The sequence below is a fragment of the Diabrotica virgifera genome, chromosome 7, assembly GCF_917563875.1.
Source record: "Diabrotica virgifera virgifera chromosome 7, PGI_DIABVI_V3a".
Lineage (NCBI taxonomy): Eukaryota > Metazoa > Arthropoda > Insecta > Coleoptera > Chrysomelidae > Diabrotica > Diabrotica virgifera.
Window position 1 is genome coordinate 208650591 of NC_065449.1, and position 12044 is coordinate 208662634.

The window sequence follows — 12044 nt, forward strand, 5'->3', positions numbered from 1 at the left end:
TAAAAGCATTCTCAGCTTCTGATGTCCAAATTATAGGTTCTTTCTTTTTTTTCTTTTCCTTTAAAAGATCATTGATGGGAGAAACAAGGGTTAGAAAAGTCTTTGACGAAGCGTCTATACCAAGAACAAAGACCAATAAAACGTTTAATCTCCGTTGTGTTAGTTGGACGGGGATAATTAGCCATAGTTGAAATTTTGTCGGGGTCCGACCTGAGAGAGTTATCACCAACGATATAGCCTAAATACTTCAAAGTTGTTTTGAAAAATTCACATTTGTCTACATTTATTGTGAGGTTAGCATCCTTTAGTTTATCTCGAACTTGTCCTAACAAGGCAACGTGTTCTTCAGCAGTGGAAGAACAAACAATAATATCATCCAAGTAAGTAAAACTAAAAGGTTCAAATTCTGGTTCAAAAATCTGATCTACTAATCTTTGCTGGGTTTGAGCACTATTACAAAGACCAAAAGGCATCACAGTAAATTGAAATGATCCACGACCAACAACAGCAAAAGCAGTCTTTTCTTGCGAAGATGGATCAAGAGGGATCTGCCAAAAAGCTTTTTTCAAATCTATAGAACTGATATATTTAGCGTTACGCAATAGTGACAAAATTCGGTCAATATTGGGGAGAGGATATGTGTCATGACGAGTAACTTCATTAAGATTTCTGCTATCAAAACAAAACCTAAACTCACCTGTCTTTTCCTTTACAAGCAGGACTGGACTACACCAAGGACTGTTACTCGGTTCTATAACTTTAAGTTTGAGCATCTCATGTAATTCGCGATTTAAGATATCAGATATGTATGGCGACATAGGAAAAGGACGTTGTCGAAAAGGCTTTGCGTCACCCGTATCGATAGTCATTTTGATCTTATCTGTTCTTCCTATTCCATTCTTATTGTCTACGTCCTGAAAATTATGGATGACAGCATCCGCTAAAGGTCTTAACTCGGCGGCAAGAGAATCAATCGAACACAAAGATTGTGGAAACGAAACATCGCTTTCAGGTTTTGAAGTTACTATCTCGCAAAAGGGATTTCTGACACTCCATCTATTTTGTTCGAAATTTATCCCTAAAGAAAATTTTGAAATGAAGTTACTTCCTAAAATAAAATTTATTGGTAGCGATGGCACTACAAGACAACTAATCACATGACAAATTCCATTCGCCACAAACGGCAAATCTACAATACCAGAAACTGTTTACTCGATCCGTCGGCTAAAGATACATTGTGACTACACGATAAATCGATCTCAATGTTGTTTCTCTCAAGAAAATCCAATCCCTTGGATCCGACTACAGTAGTGGAACACCCGGTATCTAATAAAAGCGTAAAGGGTTGCGAAAGAATCTGAACCTGGCTGAATGGCCTGAATGGCCTGAATGGCTTTGAAGCAATGACCGGAGACAATGTTGACGAATGTTTATAGAAATTTTTTACTTTACCTAGTAGGTCGGGATCCCGCGTATGAAAAAAAAAGTTGATTAATAGCAAGCTGAAAATTTGTTAATAGCTTAAAGGTGTCTAGTCGGATAAACTTTGATATATGGGAACACTGGAACAGGAGCAGTTTTAATTGTGGAACAGGTTAAAAACTTGGAACGGTCAGACCACGAAAACGCCACATTTATTTTGTCCGACAGAATAGACTTAAACTCTCCGAACAGAGATTAAACTCTCATGCAAAAATCAGACTGCTATTTATCACCAAATGGTCGTTTTAATGAGTGGAACATGTAGAATATTTCAAATGACAGGAATTATGACAGGTGATAAATAGCGGTCTGATTTTTGCATGAGAGTTTAATCTCTGTTCGGAGAGTTTAAGTCTATTCTGTCGGACAAAATAAATGTGCCGTTTTCGTGGTCTGACTGTTCCAAATTTTTAACCTGTTCCACAATTAAAACTGCCCCTGTTCCAGTGTTCCCATATATCAAAGTTTATCCGACTAGACACCCTTAAGCTATTAACAAATTTTCAGCTTGCTATTAATCAACTTTTTTTTCATACGCGGGATGCCGACCTATAGCCACTTGTACCAAACAGACATTAAAATTTTCTGGAAACTTATTATCGGCTGCAAAACATGAATGTTCGGGGTTTGAAATTTTATTGTGAACACTCCTACCGAACCTAAGGGTGTTATTTTTTCGTTTTTTTGAGGTTTTACACAGTTCGTGCATGTTCTTACCGTAACATCATCTGCGCCGCATCGGAAACAAAAATATCTATCAAATCTCTGTTGACAGTCGTTGAAACCGTGTCCCCGTCTTCGGAAATTAAAACAAACGACCATCTTCGATTTATTTGAAGTAGATTTACTAGGGTTTTTCGCCTCAGAATTTCGCGGAGCGGAGCGATCGTCATTATTTTTAAAATTTGCTTTTCCGGTAGGAGCATTGGCTTTTCTGGAGGGACCGGGGGACTCATGATTCACATAAGCGACGGACGTTTCCTTCTTGACACTAGGCACGACCACATTATTCTCTAGTTTACGAATGACAGCAGACAATTCCTCAACAGTATTGGTATCGACTAATGCAATCAACGGAATATATTCAGGGATAATATTTTGCCTCAAGTGTTTCACGATAGTTTTCTCTAAAGGCTGCACCGTCAGCCGTTTTGCCAAAGACATAACCTGTGCCTGAAATAAAGCGAACGACTCATTTTTCTTCTGCTTCCTGGATTTAACCTGGTTCCATAAATCCTCGTCGTAATCTTGGGGAAGAAACGTAGCCTTCAAAAGACCAACCAATTCGTTCCATGAAGAAACGGTACCACGAACACTCCTGAACCACACAGCAGCGCTACCTGTAAATAACTCGACAGCTGATCTGAAAAGAACCTCTTGTCCTACATTACGAGATTCAACCAGGTCTCTAACTTTTTCTAGGAAAGGGAAAACTCCTTTAGAATCTCCACTAAATTTTATGTTCCAATCGGCTAAATTAGTTGGATGCGACACCTGAACGACGGGAGCTGGAATATTAACAACCGGCTGTGAAGGAATTACATTTGAAGAAACTGATGGCCCAACAGGAACGACTTTGTCATCTAATTGCCCTTCTAAAAGTAAACAATCTGCAGAAGCCTCTGCCTTATACTCCTCTTCTTCCTCAATCTCTACGGGTAACCTAGCTATTCTACAAGATAAATGCGTAAGGTGAGCCTTTGCCCTGCGATAGACCGAATCTCTAACGTCACCTTCGAAATCTCCAGTTAAGCTACGGATGGCAGCAGCAGTTGCATCTATCTGCTTCTTCTCATCATTGAACATTATCCTATTTTCATCTAAATCAATAACGGCATTTTTACTAAGCAATTTACGAAGCATTGTTTTTTATCACTAAGATTTTTCTTAGTCTTAACCCCTCGTATAAACAATTCATAATCAATTTCGTCATTTTTTAAATATTGAAACACGGAGGATCCCGTTTTGAATTATATACTTTCAAAAATTATGCAAAAAATTAAAAAAAAATATTTAAACTCAAAATTTACTGTAAACTTGGAATTGAAAACTAGCAGTTATTATTTTATTTACCTTTGGAATTTTCTCTTTTCATATTTACATTACCATCCAAACTTGTCGCGTCATTTTTATGTAAGACAAAAGATAGCCCCATGAGTTGGCGCGCCATTTTATGAACCACGACAAATTAGATAAACATTTACAATAATATTTAAGATAAAGAAAAGAAATTATCAATTTTTGGGCGCCATTAATATATCAAAATCTATTACTACATATTTATATAAGATTTACAAAAAATTACTTAAAATGGTATCCCTCTGTATAGTAACGGTACTTACCCTTGGTGTCTGAGGTAGTCTGCTTGTCCACTTACAATAAGGATCAGAGATGGATTGTGCAAAGATAATAATAAGAAATAAGTTTAAAACATAATTATCATTATTTATTCAGGTAGAAAATTGTAAAAAAAACTGATCTGATTAGAAAAATAAGGAAATTAAGTCTTTCGCGTTTCGTTAAAAGTTCGAAAAAGAAAAACAGGAATTATAAAGTTTATCACAAATACCTGGTGAACAATCTGTGGTTGCTGTGGTGCTGGATATGGCTACGATCTGCTGTTTGCTGTAGTGCTGGATCGGTTAGCTCTTTAGAGCTCTGGTTGTTGCGACGAACTCACTTTCACTTTACATTTAAAGTACCATTGCATAACTGTTATTTATATGAAAAATAACAATTCCATAGTCTGTTTTATGAAAAGAAAGTAACTGCGTATTTAATTATTAGTGATACATTACACTGACTCGATGATAAAACATACTTTGTTTAGACTATTGTCTTTAGTCAAAAGACCGAGAACCGCGTTCCGGTAAGATTGAATTAAGTTAATTTGTATAAGGCATGCTAAACGGGATCTACGTCCGCGAAGGTTGAATTAAGTAGTTATTTTTGCAAGAGACATACTAAACGCCGTACTAGGAACACTATTCCATTATTGTACCGGACACAACAGAAAGAATATACCGGTATGGTATTTACGACAACATATCGCACTTGCAACTTTCACTACAGAATCCTCAAGATTCCATTCTGAGCCTAACTCGGCACAGACCAAAAAAAACTGGACGTTTTTACTGCATGCCCGCTGGAACTTAATTAAATTCTTCTTGTCCTAATCTCGGACAAGATTTCTTTCTCGCCTAAATTCACCTCCTTTCTGACAGCCATCACCTACTTTGACCAATAGTGGCTATCCAAAACATTTCCCTAACAATCGGGTAGTTGGAAATTAATACTTAGGCCATCCCATTATGGTCATAAGTTTCTTTTTCGGCCAATCACAATCGCTGTCCTTTTTGTACCCATCCAAGGGTTTCCACGAATTCTACTGCGTTGCAATTTCTGTTGGGTTCCTAGATTTCTATAAATCAGACACTTAGCAATATCTCCTATTCTTATTTTATGAGACACATCCTGTTGCAAAGTAAACAACTCCTAGGAAACGTGTCTCCGAAGCCCTAAAATCTCTTTGTATCTCTACTTACTGCAATATCCAAATGACCCACTTAGGCATCTAGCATTTCGTAGAATATTAATCTTTTCGCTTTTGCGGGTGGTCTATGAGAAACGCCTTGGGTGTTACATTACGTCGAATTTCTATCCATAACGACAGGGTCGGACTTTGCGATATTTAGGCTGTGATTTTTGAGCATGTTTCATGCTTTTTAGTTCAACTGGTTATTGCTACAAGTTTGATACATATTGTGGAGCATCAGTGGATAAATCGAAAGTCGCGGCGTTGCCTTTGGGATCACAAGTTGTTCTAAAAATTCTTGATGTCGTCGATGTGTCTACTGACCAAGAAGTATTTTTTGACAATTATTTTACTAGTTACAATTTGATGGAAACTTTAAAAGAGAAGGGCTTTAGAGCAACAGTAAAAAATGTCCTTTGTTACCTTCCGCTGTAATTAAAAAGAAGAATCGTGGATATTTCGAATATCGCTTTGACAAGACAAGTCTACTACTTTTTGTAAAATGGAATGACAACAATGTCGTCACAATGGCATCAAATTACGATAGTATTGAACCACTTTCAAAAATGAACCGTTGGTGTACTGCTGCCAAACGAAAAATTGATATACCCCAACCAAAACGTTTCTCATCATACAATGCTTCAATGGGCGGTGTTGATCTCGTTGACCAATCAGTTAATAGCTACCGAGTCAGTATACAAGGTAAAAGTTTTGGGAAATCTACTTACTCTAGAAAACGACTAGCAGGATCTGTACCAATTAGTCTAAAAATGGATGGAAGCGGTCATTTTCCAAAGAAAATAGACAAACAACTTCGATGTCGCTTATGCCATCAAAGAGTACGTTGGACTTGTATAATGTGTGAAGTTACTCTGTGTATTGAACGTGATGTGACCAAGTATGTACCTATATATATATATATATATAAGAAGAAAATAAAATATTTTCATTTTTACACAATTTTTTATATTTTTGACTCCCGATCAGCCCATTGTACTCGTATGAGTGCACCTACCTTTTGCTAAAAATTTAATTTTTTTATGTCAAATAACAATGAATTGTTACTATTTAACCCAGATTCAACAAGGACATTCAAAAAATCTTGTATTATCAAAAAAAATGTCGTGGGATCAAGTGAGTTAAATAATTTTTGCTCAAAAATTTCGTTCGTCACCTTTCAGAGTTGTTTAAAGGGGACAATATTGAATTGGGATCTGCAAAGACACCGAACCATAAATTTTTTGATATGGAATCGGCCTCATAACATGGACTACACACTTGAAATTGGCACTGATACAATCAAAATTATATTTGAAGTTGATTTAGGTTGGGACAAGCTGTATATTTCAAATCACAGCAACTATTGATCTATATTTTTTGCCAACCGATTATGATCGATAATATCGTTGTATAGATTATGAGTAAGTAGTGATAGATAAGTTCTCTCTGTGTACTTGAAAATAGTTTTTTAATATTACAGATACATTGAAGCGTTTATACTTTCGTGAACCACGATGAAGATAATTACCTGTTCAATTATTCTTATAGTATTAGTTGGACAAAGTTCAACGCTTGAACCAGGTAAATTAAATTGTAATTAAGTAAACAACTACATTGTATGAATTGTATAATATATTATATATAACATATTATGTCTTTGTGTTTGTTTGTGTGTCTGAGTAATTGTTCAACGTTCAATTCAGCAATCAGTTAATTAACTGTTGTTGACTGTTTGTTAAATTTACTAGCAGTTAGTAATATAGCTGTATTCTCTGTAACATATTCTCAGTCAATACGCAGGTTTTTATTTTGGTATACCTTATCCCTAGAGACCAGACATATTATATGCACTAAACTTTTCCAAAATATGCGCTTATACGCATATTCGTTCAATTAAAAAATCAGTTTATTAACTGTTGTTAACTCTTTGTTAAATTTATTAACAGTTAATAACGTAGTCCCTGTAACGTATATACAAAAATAAAAAACCGCTAAACGCGGCAAAAATGACTGGCGCACACAATATTCCAGCTATAGTGCAGCCGATATGTGAAACAATTGTGCATTTAATGATAGAAGTAAATAATTTGGACCATATATACTACACATATAAAGCTTTAAATTTAGATATGAGGCCATCTCCGATTTTGCCTTTTACAAAAATGGCGGGATTGAAAATGGCGACTATACATATGTGACTAATAGCACGATAGCTTTTGAACAAGACTTCAGATTTCAACCAAATTTGGTATATAAGTTCTTTTTTTTATGTATAAGATCGAGGTCTTGAACCAGAGGAATCGGTTTACCAGTAGTTGTGTTTTTCCGGGTTTTTATGTAAAAATATATTGTTTTTTTTTTTCAATTCTCACACCCTGTATGTATTAATTTTTCTAAAAGCTAATACAGCCATTGAAAAGAGCGTAAAAATATTTTTTAGGAAATATTTTGAACTTTTTAGTTATGTTAATTACCATTTAATAAATGCAAAACGTATCTTCACATGTACCTATATGCGGCAGATTCGTGCAAATATTATATAATTGTGCATTTAATGGTAGAAGCATATACCTAATTTGGACCACATATACTACACATATAAAGATTCAAATTTAGATACAAGGCCATCTCAGTTTTTGTTCTTTTTACAAAAATGGCGGGCATTCAAAATGGCGACTATACATATGTGACTAATAGCACGATAACTTTTGAACAAGACGTCAGACTTTATAACGAAATTTGGTACATAGGTTCTTTTTTTATGAATAATATCGAGGTCTTAAACCGGAAAAATCGGTTTACCAGAATTTGTGTTTTTACTGTTTTTTATGTAAAAATTTGTTGTTTCTATTTCAATCCTTTCACCCTGTATACTCATATAAATTTTTCAAAATGGTAATACCTCCACTGAAAAGAGTGTAAAAATATTTTTTAGGAAATATTTTGAACTTTTCAGTTGTGTTAATTATCATTTAATAAATGCATAACGTATATTCACATGCAAACACTCATGACCACGGCTCAGTAGACGAAATTTGGTTTAGTCCCCACTTCCATGCGAAACGCACTGTACTATGGAATGTGAAAATATCCGCCTTCGCGCAGCTCCATGGTCAGGAGTGTTTGCACTATCTCTACATATGGGCGGCAAATTCATTTTGAATGCCCGCCATTTTTGTAAAAGACTAAATCTGAGATGGCCTCATATCTAAATTTGAATCTTTGTATGTGTAGTATGTGTGGTCTAAATTATATGCTTCTACCATTAAATGCACAATAATTCTTATATTATTATTTGCACGAATCTGCCACACATAGATACCTACATGTGAAGATACGTTATGCATTTATTAAATGGTAATTAACATAACTAAAAAGTTAAAAATATTCCCTAAAAAATATTTTTACGCTCTTTTCAATGGCCGTTTTAGCTTTTAGAAAAATTAATACATAAAGGGTGAAATTAATACATACATTCCGGTTCAAGAGCTCAATCTTATACATCACAAAAATAACCTATACAGGGTGTTTCATTAATAATTGTCCATAGTAACTGGAGAAACCTTAGCACAAAATACGAAGATTTAACCTATAACACTTAAATAAAATGTGGTTCCTTACCGAGTGACAGGGTGTTTTATCTAAAAATTTAAAAATTATTTTTGCTCAGCATTTTAAAACTATTCGACGTATCCTTTTCATACTTGGCAGGAGGTATAGGTACTGTACAAACTACTAAATTATGTTAGACATATGTTTCTGGCTATTACCAGAGGCGTACGACGGGGGAAAGTGAATGGTTGATCCTTTCCAAATTCTACGCCACTGGCGAAATTGCTATTTTAGTTGAATTTTTAGATTCTCCAATACTTTCTATGAAAATAATATACTCTTCATTCGTAACGATAAAGTCATTATATTTCGAGATCTTTGAAGTTAAAAATGAAACGACACGGTTATTTTAATTAATGTATTGTGTCGCTTCATTTTTAATTTCAAATATCTCGAAAACTAATTATTTTATCGTTACGAATGAATACTATATTTACATAAAAAGTATTGCAAAATCAAAAAGTTACATTAAAATAGCAGTTTCTTCAGTGGCATAGAATTTGGGAAGGGTCAATCAGCCACTATCCCCTGTCGTAAGCCTCTGGTAGTAGCTAGAAACGTTTATTTATCTTAATTTAGTAGGGTGTACAGTACCTACATTTTCTGCCAAGTATGATAAGGATACGCCAAATGGTTTTAAAGTAATGGGTACAAATACTTTGTAAATTTTAATCATATGAATCATATCATAAATTAATCAAAATAACTGTGCCGTTTCATATTTAACTTCAAATATGTCGAAAACTAATGGCTTTATCGTTACCAACGAGGAGTATATTATTTACGTAGAAAATATTGGAGAATCTAAAAATGACATTAAAATAGTAATTCCTCCAGTGACGTAGAATTTGAGAAGGGTCAACCATTTACCATCCCCTGTCGTACGCCTATGGTAATAGCCAGAAACATTCGTTGAACATAATTTAGTAGTTTGTACAGTACCTATACTTCCTGCCAAGTATGGAAAGGATACGTCGAATAGTTTTAAAATGCTGAGCAAAAATATTTTTTAAATTTTTAGATAAAACACCCTGTAACTCAGTAAGGAATCACATTTTATTTAAGTGTTTTAGGTTAAATCTTCGTATTTTGTGCTAAGGTTTCTCCAGTTACTATATGGACAATTATTAATGAAACACCCTGTATAACCAATTCGGTTATCGGACTTTTTCTTCAAAAGTTATTGTGCTATTAGTCACATATGTATAGTCACCATTTTGAATGCTTGCCTTTTTTGTAAAAGGCAAAATCTGAGATGGCCACATATCTAAATTTGAACCTTTTTATATGTAGTATATGTGGTCCAATTTATATGCTTCTACCATTAAATGCACAATAATTCTTATAATATTTGCACGAATCTGCCGTACATAGGTACATGTGAAGATAAGTTATGCATTTATTACATGGTAATTAACATAACTAAAAAGTTCAAAACATTTCCTAAAAAATATTTTTAAGCTCTTTTCAATGCTGTTATTACATTTTTAAAAAATTAATATATACTTGGTGAAAGAATTGAAAAAAAGCAACATATTCTTACATAAAAAATCAGGAAAAACACAACTTTTGGTAAACCGATTCTTCCGGTTCAGGAGCTCTATCTTATGCATTAAACAGAAAACCCATGTACCAAATTTGGTTTATGTCCGACTTTTCGTTTAAAAGTTATCGTGCTATTAGTCACATATGTATCGTCACCATTTTGAATTCCCGCCATTTTTGTAAAAGGTAAAATCTGAGATGGCCTCATATCTAATTTTGAACTTTTATATGTGTAGTATATCATCATTCTCTTTGCCTTATCCCTATACGGGGTCGGCTTCCCTAATTGCATTTCTCCACACAACTCTATCTTGGGTCATAGCAATGTTAATCCCTTTTACCAACATATCCTGCCTTATCGTCTCCCCCCAGGTCTTCTTTGGTCTTCCTCTCCTACTCCTTCCAGGAATCTGCACTTCAGCTATTCTTCGTATTGGGTGATTAACGTCTCGACGTTGAACATGACCAAACCATCTTAACCTATGCTCTCTCATTTTGACATCAATTGGTGCCACACCTAGACTTCACCTAATATACTCATTTATAATTTTATCCTTCTTTGTCACTCCACTCATCCATCTAAGCATTCTCATTTCCGCCACATGCATTCGTTGTTCCTCTTTCTTTTTCACTGCCCAACATTCAGTTCCGTGCATCATAGCCGGTCTTATGGCTGTTTTATAGAATTTTCCCTTCAGCTTCATTGGAATTTTTCTGCCATACAACACACCACTCGCTTCTTTCCACTTCATCCATCCAGCCCTAATTCTACTGCATGCATCTCCATCTATTTCTCAATTACTCTGTAATACCGATCCTAGGTACTTAAAACTATTGCTTTTCACAATCATTTCACCATCCAAAGATATCATTTTATTTGTAGTAACTCCATCTTTAAATGAACATTCCAAATACTCTGTTTTTGTCCTACTAAGTTTTAAACCTTTTTCCTCCAGAGCTTGTCTCCACTGTTCCAGTTTTTGTTCTAAGTCTCTTTCACTATTTGATATTAACACTACATCATCAGCATACATTAGGCACCAAGGAATACTACCCTGTAGTTTCGCTGTTATCTGGTCCAAAACTAATGAGAATAAATAAGGACTAAGCACTGAGCCTTGGTGCAATCCTACTTTCACCTGAAATTTATCAGTCTCTCCCACACCTGTCCTAACACTAGTCGTTACTCCCTCATACATATCTCTCACAATCTTTACATATTCGCCAGGGACTCCTTTCTTATTGAGTGCCCACCACAGAATCTCTCGAGGAACTCTATCATATGCTTTCTCAAGATCGATGAATACCATATGAGCGTTGGTCTCTTTATTCCTGTATTTTTCCATCAATTGCCTTACAATGAAAATTGCATCTGTTGTTGATCTGCCCTGCATAAAGCCAAATTGATTATCGGATATTTCGGTTTCTTCACGTATCCGTCTATCAATTACACTCTCCCATATTTTCATGGTGTGGCTAAGTAGTTTTATAGCCCTGTAGTTTGTGCATTGTTGTATGTCTCCCTTGTTTTTGTAGACAGGTACTAATATACTGCTTCTCCATTCGTCTGGCATTTGTTCAACTTCCATAATTCTATTAAATAGACCTGCTAGCCACCTTATTCCTGTCTCTCCCAATGCTCTCCATACTTCCCCAGGAATATCATCTGGTCCGACTGCTTTTCCTTTCTTCATTTTTTGAAGCGCTTGAGCCACCTCCTCGTTTGTTATTCTGGTAACCATTGCTGTTACTGTCTCCGTTAACTCCACAGGCTGTCTGTCAAATTCTTCATTTAATAAACGGTCAAAATACTTTCTCCATCTCTTTTTGACATCCTTTTTATTGAATTAGTATTTTATTATTTTCATCT

General features: G+C 35.0%; 1 protein-coding gene across 1 annotated transcript in view; it reads left to right on the top strand.

Annotated features, from left to right (window-relative positions):
- The first annotated feature begins 6432 nt into the window (after positions 1–6432).
- Positions 6433–12044, top strand: part of LOC114329998 (uncharacterized) — a 57584-nt gene continuing 51972 nt past the window's right edge. The window contains exon 1 of the mRNA XM_028279291.2: positions 6433–6598. Within this exon, the coding sequence (XP_028135092.2) occupies positions 6532–6598 (67 nt within the window). The 5' untranslated portion in view covers positions 6433–6531. The remainder of the gene's footprint in view (positions 6599–12044) is intronic.